General features: G+C 43.9%; 1 protein-coding gene across 9 annotated transcripts in view; it reads right to left on the bottom strand.

Annotated features, from left to right (window-relative positions):
* Brd4 (bromodomain containing 4) overlaps positions 1-16425 on the bottom strand; it is a 74975-nt gene that overhangs the window by 18038 nt on the left and 40512 nt on the right. For all 9 annotated transcript variants that reach the window (XM_075984273.1, XM_075984277.1, XM_075984279.1 and 6 more), the window contains exons 2-8: positions 15462-15780; positions 12625-12762; positions 11218-11353; positions 9254-9546; positions 8539-8901; positions 7688-7816; positions 625-834 (exon numbers count right to left, since the gene is read on the bottom strand). In XM_075984273.1, coding sequence (XP_075840388.1) covers positions 625-834; positions 7688-7816; positions 8539-8901; positions 9254-9546; positions 11218-11353; positions 12625-12762; positions 15462-15746 — 1554 coding nt within the window. In that variant the 5' untranslated portion in view covers positions 15747-15780. The remainder of the gene's footprint in view (positions 1-624; positions 835-7687; positions 7817-8538; positions 8902-9253; positions 9547-11217; positions 11354-12624; positions 12763-15461; positions 15781-16425) is intronic.

The raw sequence follows: 16425 nt of genomic DNA, 5'->3' as shown, positions 1-16425 counted from the left end.
CCTTCCTTCACTTGGGAGGCAGAGCTAGGTAGATCTCTACAAGTTCTAGGCCAGCCAGGGCTACAGTGGGAACCTGTTGCAAAAACAAACTAACCCACCTAACCCTGGAGTACAGCTCTATATCATGGAAACAATGTATGCTTGGTTTTCAGGCTGTGGACATGGGAGAAACCAAGATAGGCTACTGTGGACCTGCCAAATTAACGAGATCCCTAAAGTGGCCACCCACTACTTGATCTCCAAGGATTGCTACATCTCTATAAGAGGAGCTTCTCAAGTTGACAGATGTTAAATTTCCTAGCTATCTTAGTCCCAGGATGTTTCTGAGGAGGTTTCTAAAATGCTAGGTAAAGCGTGTACTGAAATACTGGGGCATGATGACCAAGGCAAACATTAAGATTACTGTAGGCAGGCAGCTTCAGGATTCTGAAGCCCATGTGTCCAGAAAATATCATGCCTGAGTCCTATTTAAACACACAGCTCATATTTCTACAGGATTAACATTCTATTGAATAAGAGGAAATGACACAAGGGAATCTTCGGAAAAGCAAAATCAAGAACATCTTTTGGAAACCTCTGAGAAACTACCCTGGTCTCCGGGGCATAGAACCACAGTTCTCTTACCTGTTCCTGGAGCTCAGCCAGCCGCTGGGCTCGCTCTTCCTCAGAATCATCAGTGGAACTGTCACTGTCGGAGGAACTATCACTGCTGCTGTCACTAGATGAGGGTGGGGCCACAACCTTTGTAGGGGGTGGCACTGCAGGAGAGGACACTGTAACTACTGGCTCTTCAGGCTCATCAGGCATCTTGGCAAATCGCATTTCAAACACATCCTATGGAGGAAAAGCTATGCCTATGAGGATGTTCAGCTTTTAGAGCCTCCTTCAACCAAATCAACAAGAAATAAGAGATTATAGGATAGTCCCACCCCCGCACACGTGCACAAGCACACAAGGCTTTACAACCAGTCCTGATCTGGCTGAGCATTCATTCCCTAGAGGATATACAGAGGCCAGGTCTGTAGCAGTCTGACAGGAGCGCTTGCTTACCTTCCCAGAGAGAAAACAGTACTGGCAAAGGCTCTGAGTTGAGCATTCATGGCAGAGTGCACGTGTCTGCATCTGCCCTGCTATAACTCAAGAGTGGTCCATGTATGCTTAATTGAGCAGATGCAAATCCTTGGCTCAGGCACCTCCAGCAATGCTGGGGAGTGGAATGGGATGTTTATGACAGGTATGAGGAAGGAGGAGTACCTTGTGTGGTAATAATCAATCAGAAGAGAAGCCAGTGATTCTGGGCACAGCAACTCACTTCAAGAGACTCTGAAGACCAGCTGAGAGTTACATGGAGTAATATAATAATACAACTCATGGAGCAGTAGTCCCTGCTTTCGCTCACAGGGATCAAGTCAAGCAGCAAACCAAATAGCAGACCCCCCCCACACACACACAGTGGGGACTCCACAGTCAATTTAATAATGACTTGCAGAACAGACATGTAAAGAATAAGGCTGGCTTCCCAGAAAGATCTTTAAGAATGAAATAAAATGAAGGATAGATCTAAAAGGAATTAAGAGATGGGCATGTTACAGTCAAAATACATTAAAATTTCAAAGAATAAAATAAAACGATCAGTGTAGCAATTCACACTGAAGGAACATTCCTTTTGCTGTGTCCCTGCTTCAAAAGATGTGTGTGTAGTCAGAGTTTTCCTATCATGCAGCTGCTCTCAAATCACTCAGAGGCTTACATTAACTACAAATGCTCAGCCAATAGCTCAGGCTTGTTACTAACTAGCTCCTACAACTTAGCCCATTTCTATTAATCTATGTGCTGCCTCTACACTCGTGGCTTTCATCTCTGTCCCATTTTGTGTGTCTGACTTTTTCTTTGGCTGGCTGGCAACTCCTATGACTTCACACTTCCTCATCCTATCATTCTCAGTTTGGCTTTCCTACCTAACTTTATCCTGTTCAGCTACTGACGAGTTTGGTTGCTTATTAAGGCAACCATATGACATAGTCACAGTGTAAAGGATGCGTTCATCTGTGTATTTGCTGCTGAGAGATGTGGTGGCTAAGTACTAAAGTTAATGTTTTAACTCAGGACACACTCAACCTTCCAGACACCTGTCCTAAAAGCTCCATAAACAGGCATCTAGGAGAAGATGCCCTCTACAGCAGGTATCCATGTAACTATGGTACTGTTTCTCACATTTGCAATACCATTATTCAAAGCTTGGCGTCCTCCCGTAGTAAGGTCTTATCTGGCATTCTGTTCTGTGTAAGTGTAGCTGATCAGGTATTAGGCATGCAATGACTTCTTAATTAGAAATAAATTAGAGCAAAGCCCTGGACAAATGTATAAAATAGGAGGTGACCAGCACTGGACGAGACAGAAGACCAGGAAATAAAGGGGTGTCACACCAAAGCAGAGGTCCCTTATTGAAACAACTAAGACTCCTATTCCCAAAACACTTGCTATGTGGCAGAAGCTCAATCCACTACTCAGGATCTTTAACACAGACAGGCTATGGCCCCTCAAAAAGCAGTCCGGTGGTAGTAGCATAAATCTTTTACTCTAAATTTGAAGCTAGTCTGGTCTACAAAGTATATTTTAAGACAGTCAGGGCTACACAGAAACCCTATTTCCAAAATCCAACCCCCGACACAGACATATACGCATGCACATAGCTAGAGTCATGGGTGTCTATTAAGACAGGCCTAGGACTGGGCAGTGGTAGCATGTGCCTTTAACCCCAGAACTTGGTAGGCAAAGACAGGTGGACCTCTATGAGTTCAAGGCCAGCCTGGTCTATATAGTGAGTTCCAGGGCAGCCTCCAAAGTACAGAGACACTCTGTCTCAAAAGAACGAAAAACAAAAGACCAGGTCGAAAGCCAAGCAGAACAGAGCAATATAATGAGAAGTGCCAGGACTTTATAAGGGAAGTGACCAATTCTCCTTCCCAGAACACAGGGAGGACACAAGGAAAAGCTGTATCTATATCTACCCTTCCTTTTTTTTTTTTTAATTAAAGCTTTATTTCTTATATATACAACATTTTGCCTCCATGCATGCCTCGAGGCCAGAGGAGGGCACCAGATCATTTTACAGATGGTTGTGAGTTACCATGTGGTTGCTGGGAATTGGACTCAGGATCCCCGGAAGAGCAGCCAGTACTCTTAACCTCTAAGCCATCTCTCGAGCCCTTGAAATACCCTTTACAATAGAGAAATTTCCCTTTTTTCAAAACTGGCTGTTATGGACACAAGCAGGGTAGACAGCACTCTGAGGCTCTGACTTGTCCAAATAACAAGTAATACATGACAAGAAGCTGGTCAAGGTGAGAAAACAGCAACAAGCAGAAATAGAGCTACTGGCTTCCAAAACGTGTTCAGTTATATGACTCATCCTTTTCTTTTTGTGGGACCCAGGAATCCTGCTCTACTAGAGGTAGAAGCATCAGGAAAACAGAGCTATGGGAAGACGACCTTGCTGAGAGCTTCCTACCTTAAAGGAACCAAGAGAACCGTGGAAAGCAGGACCATCACTGAACACAAAGCAGTACTAAGAGGAAACAGCAAGGGAGCAGAAAGAACTAGGAGGGACTAGAAAAGATGTGTGGAACCTCACTCAGAAGAACACCCAGGTCAAGAAGAGAACATAGATGGTTGTAATGGGGCAGTGACAGGAAGACAATGGTTTCAAGAGCAGTAACAATAGCACTCACCGGGAATATAACAATCATCAGATCTCTTGTTGGGCTCAAGGTAGGTTCAGTTGCAACCTGCCCTAAAACTCCATGTCTAGTATTTTGTGTGGATGTTAGAATATTAAGTAGCCTCACCTAGCCCAGGCTGTACATGATGCATAATGGAAAGATAAAAGGGGGCGGGTGAAGCTCTTTGAGTTTGTGGTCATCTTGGTCTACAAAGCAAGTTTCAGGACAGCCAGGGTTACAAAGAGAAACCATCTAATATAAACAAAACAAAAGCATAAAAGTCCTTTCAGTCAAATTCAGATGCTAGGTTGTCTGTCCAAATGGTCTCAGATGAACCAATCCAGAAGTCAGAGACGCAGGTACAAACCCAAAAATGAAGTGGATGGATCCTTTTCTATATTACTTTTCCAAGTAAATTCTACGCTTGCAGCACAACCTAATTAAGAAACCAAAGTGGATCTCAATACTCATTTTTAAAAATTTTGTTTGAGTGTAAGTGCCTGTGTGAATATATACTTATGGAGAGGGAGTGTGTGTGCACACCTATGTGCACACTCGTACGCCAGAAGAGGACATCAGGTGTCTTCCTATGTCACTCACCTATTTCCTTAAGAAAGTCTTTCTCAGAACATGGGGCTCATGTTTTCTTGGGTAAGAAGCTAGCAAGGGTTAGTTATCCTGCTCTCTCCATTCCCCTCAGAATTGGGTTATAAGCATATACAGGATGCCTGGTTTATTATGTGGGTTCTGAGATCCAAATTCTAGTCCTCATGATGCACAGAAAGCACTCTTAACCACCTAGTCATTTCTCCAGTTTCATCCCTTCAGTGTCTCTTAAAAAGGTAAGCAAGGGTGAGTTTTGTGGGCCCCTTTCTAACCATTTATAGCATTCTAAGATGAGGGCATTTAGAGAAAAACACAAAGCGCAAAGATTCTACAAACACAACTGTGTTCCAGAAGAAAAACTCCCCTGGCAAAAGATAATGCTACTTTCAGAAACATTGGCAAAGAACCTCCACCCCTGCCTCAAGTAGACCCTCTGGAGAATAGGCATCTCATCTAAGTTGAGTTTGTTATCAAGTCAATGCCTAGGAAGAACTCATCTCTTGAGGCTGATACGTGGCAAATAGCTTGGTGATCAAAATGAGAGTTAAAATGACACACTTGGACAACTTCACCAAGAAAAAAAAGGCACACAGGCGCATAAGCACATAGACAGACAGACAGTCCTTAAAAAAAAAAAAAAAGGCCCCCTTTAGAGAAGTAGAAATTGCAAAAAGGAAGTAATGGCAAGGTCCCAGGACAGGGGGGGAAAAAATCAGATTTAAAAAAAAAAACAAAAAGGAAAGCTAGATAGATAATACAGTGATTTCTTTTTCTTTCCCCTCTTTAATAAAAAGGTTCAAAGCGGGGAGGTGGCGCACACCTTTAATCCCAGCACTCAGGAGGCAGAGGCAAGCAGATCTTAGTGAGTTCAAGGCTACCCTGACCTACAGAGCAATTCCAAGACAGGCTCCAAAGCTACACAAAGAAACCCTGTCTCAAAAAACCAAAGAAATAAATGAAGTTGTTCAAGGTAGCATTTTTCTAGGCTTTGAGTTTTTTGAGCTTTGCAGTTTCCTAAAAGGGGGCAAGTAAACAGCAGATATCAAATCTTGGCCCTGGCTTCAAGAAACTGTGTGGGCGATGAGGTGGCTTAAGGTCCAAGTCTGAAGGCACACTGCCACTTGGTGGACCTGTTTAAGAATAGCAGTCACCGAGATAGGGTGGAGCATTATCTTTAATCCCAGCACTCAAAAGGCAGAGGTAGGACTAGCCAGAGATATACAGTGAGACTATCTCTAATAAATAAAAATTTTAAATTATAGTAAAACTAAAAAACCTGAATTCTATAACCTAGTAAATGACAGATTAGCACCAAATTGATGAGGAAACACTAAACCCCAGTGCAAGTCAGAAATAACAAAACTAAAGATAACAACTTTGCAGGCACCGGAGAGATAGCTGAGTGATTAAAAGCACTGGATGTTCTTACAGAGGATTTAGGTTTGGTCCCCAGGATCCACAAGGTGACTGACAGCTTACAACTCCTGACTAGTCAATCTGCTACCCTCTTCTGGCCTGCACAGACATGCAGTTAAAACGCCTATACAGATAAATGTAAAACAAATCAAAACAAAACAAAAAAATCCTTCTAGCCTGAGCATGCATTTGAATTAAGAGCCAGTTCAACACTAACAACAATCCAATCCTCCAAACTGAAAATTCTCTGCACCAAAGGCAACCCATCACCAGAAGCCAAATGGCTGAAGAATCTTAATTCTGGTGAAAGGAGAAGATGCTATTGCTATTATGTAGCATGTAGTGAAGCCAACAGAAGTAGGGAGGCAGGGAGTCCTGGGGACGAAATGGTCTCTTTGTGACAAAGACCAATGAGTCACCAATATCTTTGCAAATTCTCATCTCTGGCTTGGAAGTACCTAAAGACCGCTATAAGACCTAAGGAAACCCTGAGATCTACAATCAACATACCTGTGTCTCTTAAGAGCAGGTTGCTCAGCCTACAGACCACTGACCTGAGAGCAATAGCAACCAATGCACTAAGGAAGAAATGGCTGGGAATTATGATCTTATATGTTTCCTTTTAAAAAAAAGGAAGGTCTGGAGGCTGAAGAGATGGCTCAGTAAGATTGCACCTTACAGGTCTCAAGTTCAGTTCCCAGCACCCACGTCAGGCAGTTCATAATTCCCTTTAACTCCAAATCCAAGGGCATCCGGTGTCCTCTTCTGGCCTCTGTGGGTACCCATATACATGGCATACACAGACACATACATAAAAATAAAATTAAAAACAATAAGTAAAAGGCAGGTTATAAAGGGATTAAATATTGCCCTTATTATCCAATTTTAACCACCATTAACCCACTTAAAGCCTCCTCCAGGTTGCTGAGGAGAAAGAGAAAGAGAAGAAGAAAGAAAAGCCAACTATAGTGGCTCACATCTATAATCCCAGCACTGGGAAGGCTGATACAAAAGGATTACTGATAGTTTAAGACCCTGTCCATAAACAAAAGAAAAGAGGAAGCAGTTCATACATTCAATTCAATTTGTGTACTCTTCAGAACTGTCAACTTTAAGAATAGAGCATGGGAACTACATCCATTAGGATCTATGACCAAACCAACCAACCTATAAACAGCCACTTTGCAACTAAAAGGCAAATGAAGGCTTCCAAAGCTGATGGGAAAATATGCCACTACTCTGGCTCACATGTGAATACAAATGTGGCACAATGTCTACATTTGGGAGTGCCCCTGCCTACTTAAGACAGGTAGGTCTCTTCTATTTTGAAGAGACTGGGGCCAGGCACAACACGCATGCTTTTTTAATACAACACCAGAGCAACTGAATGTAGATGAAGGAGAAGGGAGAAAGGACTTTCAGTGGAAACAAAACCAGCCACCCTATTTTAGTTTTAACAACCCTGACTTAAAATGTATATATGGGCGCACGCCTTTAATCCCAGCACTCGGGAGGCAGAGGCAGGCGGATCTCTGTGAGTTCAAGGCCAGCCTGGTCTACAAGAGCTAGTGCCAGGACAAGCTCCAAAGCTACAGAGAAACCCTGTCTCGGAAAAACTAAAAAAAAAAAAAAAAAGTGTATATGCCATTACTTAAATTGTTACATATGTTGTGTGTGTGGGGGGGGGGGGGGGGCATGACACCCACGTGCTGCTAGTTCGATGTCAGCCTGGTCTATATTGAATTCCAGGACAGTCAGGCCTACATAAGAGAGATCCTGTCTCAAAAAAGAAAGAAACAAAGGAAGGAGAAGAAAAGAAGCAAACAACAGGAAAACAAACCTCCTCCCCAGTCCCCCAGCATATTATGAGTGAAATAACAGAATTACAATTACGATCTGCCTAGGCCCATATAAGGTATGGCCTATCCTTCTCAGAACCTCACCTGGAGTTTTCGAGCCATGGCTACCACTTCATGGTCAGGGGGGTTGTACTTGTAGCAGTTGGAGAACATCAATCGGACATCAGCACCAAATTCCTGGGCATCTCTGTATTCACGGGACTCTAGTTTAGACTGGAAATACAAGATGGATCCTAGTTAGCCATGCCTGTTACTGTTCTAAAGGGAGGGTGGTGTGTGCAATGCCACGTGGTAATGTTTGTGGAAATAAGGTGGCCTCTTAGTGGTCCTCGGTTTAATCCTGGCTAGGGTATGGGGGAGGGGAACCAGACAATAGATTGTCAATCCAATTCTCACTATGGGACAAGAAGACTGTCAAGCCACAGAGCTGGGAAATGACCTCTTAGCACCAAGCTTTTCTACTGAGGTCACTAAGGTCTAAAGGGAAATTGAACACACAGAACCCCGAAGAGATTATGCCAAAGCTGATGAGAAGATTAAAAAGACTGAATCCAGTTGATTTTGTATGTACTTGTTTTGAAGGTACAGAACAGAACTTGGTTCAAGGAACACAGATTGTTTCCTATTTGACTAATGCTATTCTACTTCTAAGAGAAAAAATAACAATTATTTAAAAAGAAAAAAGCCTGGTCTACAAGAGCTAGTTCCAGGACAGGAACCAAAAGCTACGGAGAAACCCTGTCTCGAAAAATCAAAAAAACAAAACAAAAAGAAAAAAGAGAAGAAAAAAATATTTTGATAAAGATGTTGGTAGATGGTGCTGTGTCTTCTACATAGAAGACAGCAAAGCCTTGCCCATCACACTAAACCCAGAGCACCCAAAGTCTAGGAGAAAATCCTTCTCTGCCCACCATCCCAGGAGCCTGGTGGCTAACCTTGATTGTACTCATATCCATGGGATGTTTAATGATGTCACAGTAGTCGTGCAGACCCAGTGCCTCCACATCCACAGGCTTGTAGAAGGGCCAGGCATAGGCAGCGTGTTTCTTGGCAAACATCTCCTTGAGGATGCCACTGCAGCACTTGAGTTGCTCAGAGATCTTGCTGCTCTTCTCTGGTGCTGGGTGCTGCTGTGAGTCCGGTACATCTTTCTTTGGGGGCTTCACAGGTCTGCTGCTCTCCCGCCGAGGACCCAGCTTGGAGGTCTTGGGCTCTGGGGCCAGTGAGGGCGGCTCATGAATGGGGTCGATGGTGGTGGGGGTGGTGGTATCTGCTTTCCTCTTCACCCCTTTCTTTGTCTGCCATGAGCACAGGCACAAAAGGCTCAATCAGAGGCTCTGGCCAGTACAGTTGCTCTTCAGGATCACCTCTGAAACCAAGCCCTGACTAGGCTCCCAACACTCAAAACAGGCCCTAAAGTAACTGCACGGAGACCCTGTCGTACCACTGTTTTTCACAGCCGGGACAGGACCAGCCAGAAACAGAAAGGCACAAAACTGAGTATTTGCTCCCTTAGGGGCCACAGAACCTACTGAAGAGGTTTCCCGTTTAATACCACAGAACCCACAGAAGGAACAACTAAAGGAAGCTACCTGTCTCCTTCAAGCCCGTCTCTGGTGGCAGCAGTTCACCAGTGCCTAGGATGCTCACCTTCACAGGCTGTGGGGTGGCTGCAATGATGGGCGGGTGACTCTGCACAGGCTGTGGAGCTGGAGCAGGTGGGGGTGGTGGCTGGGGGGGTACTGGTGGAGGCGTCTGAAGTGGCTGGGGAGGCACCACTGTCACGATAGGAGGCTGAACAATGAGGTCTGGGGTGACAGCAGGAAAGGGGTGAGTTGTGGCCTGCACAGGTGGAGGAGGGTTCTGCTGAGGTGTCTGGGTCTGCGGAGGAGTTGATGCTTGAGTTGTGTTTGGTACCGTGGATACACCAGGCTTTGCTGTCCCTACCAATCATAGAAAGTAGGAGGTTAAAGGGTAATTCTGGCAAACACTAGCTGACCCATACACATTTATGTGGAACATTTGCTTTAGTGATTAAGACCATCCCGAACATTCCAGACATCACGGTGCACCAAATGTATTCTTGTGTCCCCCGGGTTGAGGTTAGCAGCCAAACTTGCAAGGTTTCTTCAGAAACTAGCATGACCTCAACTCTCAGAGCCACTGGGATTAGTACACAATTTTTGCCTCTCATGACAACCCAGGTTGTTTCCTTGATGTTGTACCATAAGTCCCAACACAAAATACACACGGCATACCAAATCAGTATAAAAAACAAAGGATTATAACTACAGCTCAAATGTGAGCTGATGGACTAGGGACTACACCCCATACTACCACATCCTCTACACATTGGATGCTGTCGAAAGAGAACAAACCCAACACCCTATAAAAGCAAGTCTTCAAAGCCTGTAATCACAGCAATGAGGAAGCCAACGTACAAAGGATTGAGAGTTTGGGGCCAACCCAGGATATATTAATACAGACCTTGTCTTAGGAAGAAAGGGAAAAGTAGGGGAAGGGAAGGGAAAAAGGAAAGAAAGGGCACTCTGCAGCTACGGCTGCCCTGGAGCAGTGTGTCGAGATACCATATGAAGAGCAAGAGGGGAAGATCTATTTAGTTTCCCAATTTTCTTATCTAGTCACCAAGCCTGGGTCTCATCTAGTACCTGTAGAGAAGACATTTTCATGCCTGCCCTGCGTACGAAGAATCCTAACTGTTGATCCCAAAAAGTGAGGGGTAGACTCTGAATGTATGGGGAAGGAAGGGATATGACTTATTATGTGTATGTGCCAAAAGAATGGCTTTGCATCATAGTGTACATCTGTAATGACAATACTCAAGAGACACAAAGAGTCTGAATTAACATAGAACTGTCTAAAAGGGTGGAGAGGAAAGAAGGGAAAAAAGCGGGGGGGGGGGGGGGGGGGGGGGAGTTTGAAGGGAAGCATCCATGTGAGTGACTGGTTTTCTTTGGTTATTTCAAAAGCTACATTGGATTTAGTGTGTGTTTTTGCCACTTTGGAGCAAGGTGGGAGGCCAGGCTAAAAACATCTCTACAAAGAAGCAAACTCACATCCAGGAGTCATCTGAAAACTATCACTCTTTTTGCAGCTCAGAATCATAAAGGACACAGACATAGATAGAGGAGGCAGAATGTGCAGACAGACAAGGAATAGAGTAAGTTATTGGCTTCAAATGACTGTGCATCAGAGGCAAACATAACTAGCAATTCAGATAATAAACCTTAAGATTTTAGGATTAGGACACTAGTTACAATACCCACTGGTCAGGTTAATTTCTTTATTCTAAAATGGAAAAGCAGGGCTCAATAGTTTAAAAAAATCTACAACACTGAAGGTGAAGAATTCAAACAGTGCTTTCTTTATTACCTAAGTCCATCAACCACTCAGGACCCAGTGACTTCTGCTGTGGGGAGACAGATTTGTGAGACCCCTGAAAGCATAGGCAATAATAAAACTAAACCCATCCTGTTTAAACAGCACTCCAATATTTCCTGTCACCAGTAATCCCTGATATTCTTCTAAACTTGAAAAATAGGCAAAGATAAGGGAGAAAACAGCTGATTTACTTGCTATTTCAAATACCCTACCTGTTTCTTTCCTCCCTCGTCCTCTTCCTTTTGTTTGGACTATCATGATCTCAGTTTCTTCTGTGGGTAGTTCATTAATTTTTTGCAAGAAGAGCTTCTCCAGAGCTTCTGCCATTAAGACGATGTCATCTCCAGGCTGGATGAGGAAACAGGTGGGGTAGAGCTGGAAGGCCCCCTCTTCCCATCTTTGTAGACAGGACACCAAGGCCACCCCCATGCCCCAACACATGGAGCATTGTATCTAGGCTCCTTCCATAATCTGGATTCCAAGGGGCCATAAAGGCTATGCTACTAGGTACCCCTAACAAGATCTCTCCAACTGTGTTTCTCTTTCAGTTTTAAGCTCCAAGAAACCATCTTTGTGCCTTATGTACCTACCAACCCGGTCTGTCTCTATACTCCTTGACTTTGGGGTTTCTTCAAATACAACTCAAATGAATTCACTAGAAATAAATTACATAGCATTTCTTGTGACGAATGCTTTTTAGGGCTCAAACAATGCTCCCCAACATGCCCTAGAGGCAGCTCAGTGGGATTAAATGAAGCCTTTATCACAATGCCTTTATGGATTTCCACTCTAATCACCAAGTCCAAAACATGCTGTCCCCATTCAGCTCTCAACTGAGGGTCTAGTCTGTACATTTTGCTGTTCACCTAAGTGAGGACTAAGGCTTTACAAAACACAGTAAACTTCAAGAAACTCACCTACCCATCTCTTCTGGGCAATTTTACCCACTACACGAGCAGAGGTCAAAAGCTGAGTTCTGTATAGTGTCTCCCTCCAGAGTCGTTCTATTTGAAAGGGTTGGCTTTAATCACATCTGTGGTCTGAACTGTAAACAAATGATCTGGCTTCATGGCATAGCCGAGCCGAAACGTTTGGCTAGGGGGTTAGGAAGTGACCCTTGGGTCTATATATAAGACCAGGGGGACACTCAATATTATGGCCATGTCCACAGTTCCAGGAGACTGTGACCCACAGAATAGGTGGGGGTCTGCAATTAACCCCACTGTGCATTCTCAAATCAAGGTTTGTGCTTGAGCACACCTCTGCAAGACTGTAGTTGCACAGGTTCTTTCATCTAACAATTTACACCATCCCAATGGACTATCTAGTGTCGTCTGTCCTCATATGTTCTCTATCAGACATGCTCAAGAACTAAAATAAAATCCCCAGAGTACTAGAGGCAGGTACTTCAGGCTAATAAGGATAGTACCCTCCTCCCCACAAAAGAAACACCCTGTCCTAGGCACAATTACAGGTCCCATCACCCTACTTCTGCAAGTATCTTACTATCATACTTACAGCCCAGCTGCTCCCAGCAACACTGCCCCTAGGATCCCGACAAGTGCCCCATCTTTACCTCTCATTCCCAAGCTGGACCCCTGCCCCCTGCCACATCTCACCTTGTTGTAGATGTAACAATTTGTAAACATAGTGTTGAAGTCCTGGATACATTCCTGAGCATTCCAGTAATAGTTGTTTTCCAAGCGCTTCTTTATTGTTCCCATATCCATGGGTGTTTTAATGATCTTATAGTAATCCTGAGAAACAGATCAAAGAAGGCCAGAGTCACCTGAGCAGTCATCATGCTGGACCTATGCTTAATCCCCTCTCTCACCACACTCAAAAATTTTTCATGGTATCAGTAAGGAACTCAAGGTAAAGTGAGTAAAGGAGAGATTCCTAAACACTAGATGGCAAACGTACAACCTAACAGGTTGTCTTCATAAGAAAAACAAATGCAAATACTTTTTACTAAAAGGAAGGGAGAGAGGGAGGAAGAGAGGGGATAATTTTGTATATGCAAAATATGTATCTTGATCATGCTTGCCCTCATTTCCTAGTCCCTTCATCCAGGCCTCCTTTTTATCCTTTTTAAATATTCCACTAAGTCAAATTAGTGCTGCCTGTATGCACATGGGTAGGACCATTAGGAGCATCAGTAACCTCCCAGTGGACATATTCCCAAAGAAAATTGACTGTCCTTCCCCCAACAGCCATCAATTGTCATTAGCTCCTCAGGTAGGGGTGGTGTCTTATAAGCTCCCCTTCTCTTTCAGGGTGTTAAAATATCCTTTCATTCTAAATAAGTATCAGGGAAATCAAATCATGCAGCCTTTTAAAAGGGGGCTGAGGGACAGAGGAGAGCACCAAGATACTGTCCCAAAAATAAAGTGGACAATAAGGTTTTGAGTTGTGCCAATACCCATAAAGAAAAGGACACTTACCAATGTAAGAGGAGGCACATACAGGCGCCTTAATTTGGTAAGAGCTGCATGTGCACACCCATACCAAAAGGCAACTCAAAATCAGTCTTGTAAACCTCCTTCCTTCCCTTGAGAACTAATGACAAAACTAATTAACTCCTGTGGAAATCTGGACAGATTTTATTCTGTGAACAAAACTATGAGAATAGTATCTGGACCTGCGTTGCAGACTGGCAAGTCGTTCAAGGGTAAAAAAGGACAACAGTAGAGCAGGGGGATGAAAAGGAACTGAGAGCTAAGGGAGTAGGTTTAAGGCAGGACAAGGTCAAAATTACACATGAAGACATAAATACAAAAATACAAAAGGTAGAGCTAGAAGATAGCTCTCTAATAGCTCCTGAAAAGCATTAGCTCTTAGGCCACCAGCTGGTTAGATACAGGTCTACTTTGAATAAAGGTCTTTTAAGATCACTCTTGCCCAGCAGCCCTTCTTTGAAGACATGAAAATCAGTGAGATTCTAGAACTTAGAAGGTAAGGGTAGGATGGTATGGAGCCCAGAGGCCAGACGAGACTAGGTAACAAGTTCACAACCAGTCTGGGTCATGCAAGACTCTGTCCTTTTATTTTTAAAAAGGCTGCTAAAGGTGACATCCAAATTAATGGAGGAGTAGGATTCACACCACCCAAGAAAGGGAAATTCTAGCACAAGTTCAGGAGTTCCAGCCTGTGCACTTGACAGATTTTAATAGTCAAGCTTCCCCTACCACACGACTCTTACTGGTCAGGATATCTCAGTAACCTCCTAGCCTCAGTTCCCTAGCAATCCCCTACCTTGGACTCTGTCCTGAGGCCTCTCTGCCTCTGCCCCATTGTTTTCTCCTATAACAAAGTGACCTTCTATTCTAGCTTCTTCAAACAGTGGTCTCACATCCTCGCTATCTCACACAATCATAAATCTGGCTTCAACTTCAGTGTCACATCTTCCTACTGCCAGCAGGATGGTAGTATAAGACCCTCCTCTTTTTGTCTCTCTGTGTTCTCTGATGTAGAAATCTGGGGACTGCTATCTGCTGGCAATTCTCTTTTCCATAAAGCCTTTCTTTTAAAGTTTTGGAACTCGCCTTCCACCTCCAGTTCCTTCTATCCCATCTGATCTAAGAATGTCACTGTGGTTGTCTCCAAAGGCCAAAAAACATATTTGGTGGACACACACCGAACACTGATCACAGTTATGGTTTTCAAGACAGGCCAGAGTAGGGTCTCACATTTTGAAGAACTTGAACATCTGGCAGAGACTAAAGACACATGAAGAGTTTTAGCTCTCAAAGGCCCAACTTGGATAATGGCATTATCCACATAACACATTTGCCAGGAGTGCATGAAAACAGCACATTCCAGAGAGCAACTTAGAAATATGAACACATTTGTTCCAACCACTCCCTGAGGTTCAGTGAATTAGTTCAGACTACAGAGCTTTCTGCTAGGGATGTATACAAATGGGATACCCTGAAGAAAGGAAAAATGGAAGGGAAGGGGAGAAAGGAAGGAAAAACCAAGATAAAGTATGTTCTGGAGGGTGACATATAACACAGTCCCCTTCAACCATGTTCTCTGGGAGATGCTCCAATATTTTTACCAGCTTGGCAGTGCTTTGGTGGTGATGCAAGTAACTGCTGTTGCAGTAAATCAGTTCCCTTTCTACACAGGCTGACCAACCACAGCTTAGAGAAAAAAAGGGTTTGGACTACTAGTTGGGGTTCTGATTTCAGTTCACCTTATTTTAATCTCTTCCTATACAACTTTCACTGGGGTCCCAATTAACTAAGAAGTATTATATCTAAGCCAGTTATCTTCCCTTTTTTTTTCCTGTTTGATTTTCAGGACTACTATAACCATATACTGAAAGGTCACTGTGGATACTGGTGTTCAGAGTTCTTACCACAACTCTAAACCCATTTCCACCCATCTGCAGAATTTGCCTTCACCAGGAGACTGAGGGTGGTGATAGTTCAGGCCCTGCCCAGCTACTCACAGGGAGGTTCAGCTTGACGGCATCCACCGGCTGCTGGAAAGGCCACGCAAACTGGTGTTTCCATAGTGTCTTGAGCACCACTCTGAGCAGATATTGCAGTTGATTGGTCTGCCTCTTGGGCTTATTAGGGTTGGAGGTCTCTGGAGGTGGAGGATTGGTGCTGGCTGCATTTGCTGGCTGGGGTTGGGCCTGGGCCTGCGTTGTAGACATTTGGGAGGTTTCTAGTCCATCCCCCATTACTGGCAGATTTCTCAATCTTGTCCCAGGGCCGCTCTCCGTAGACATGCTAGAGATCCCATCACATTCTTCACCAGGCACTCTACACAGAAAGAAAAAAAGTCCCATCAGAGACCACAGCACATAGACCACGCTAGAAAAGACAAGTGACCCTGGCTGCAGACGCCAAAGATTGTAATCAATTGCCAGCAACTGGTCGGAATTGTAATAACCCAATTAAAAGGACCCTAGTGCTTCTCTAAGACTGTCTATCTAGCTAGGCCTGGTGATAAGGGCCTGTGATCCTGGTTGCGCTGGAGGCTAAGGAAGGTAGTTTACGAGATTTAAGACCTGTCTGGACAACTCAGTACTCAGTCAGACTGTCTCAAAACAAAAAATAAAAAGGAGACTACCTGAACACAGTTCAGTAGTAAAAATGCATGCCTATTACACACAATCCCAGTACAACAGAAAGCCTGACCATCTAGCACAGAAGATAGGTATATATAACCTATCAACAGCCAGGGGCAGAGAACTCAGTAGAAGCTTATAAGGAACAAACAAAGCCACCAAGAACTACAGAGTTCACAAGGAAGAAGGTATAATAAAGGCATGTTTTGCAAATCTGCATAACCCTCTCCTCACCTAAAGATCTTTAGAGGATGCTGGTAGCATGACAGGGTAAGATTGTGTAAGCCCTTGTTTGTAACTGTGGCTTTTGAAGCACAAAGTCAAGTTAATACTTCTT

The sequence above is a fragment of the Microtus pennsylvanicus genome, chromosome 8 (genome assembly GCF_037038515.1).
Source record: "Microtus pennsylvanicus isolate mMicPen1 chromosome 8, mMicPen1.hap1, whole genome shotgun sequence".
NCBI lineage: Eukaryota > Metazoa > Chordata > Mammalia > Rodentia > Cricetidae > Microtus > Microtus pennsylvanicus.
This window is presented reverse-complemented; position numbering and strand designations above follow the sequence as displayed.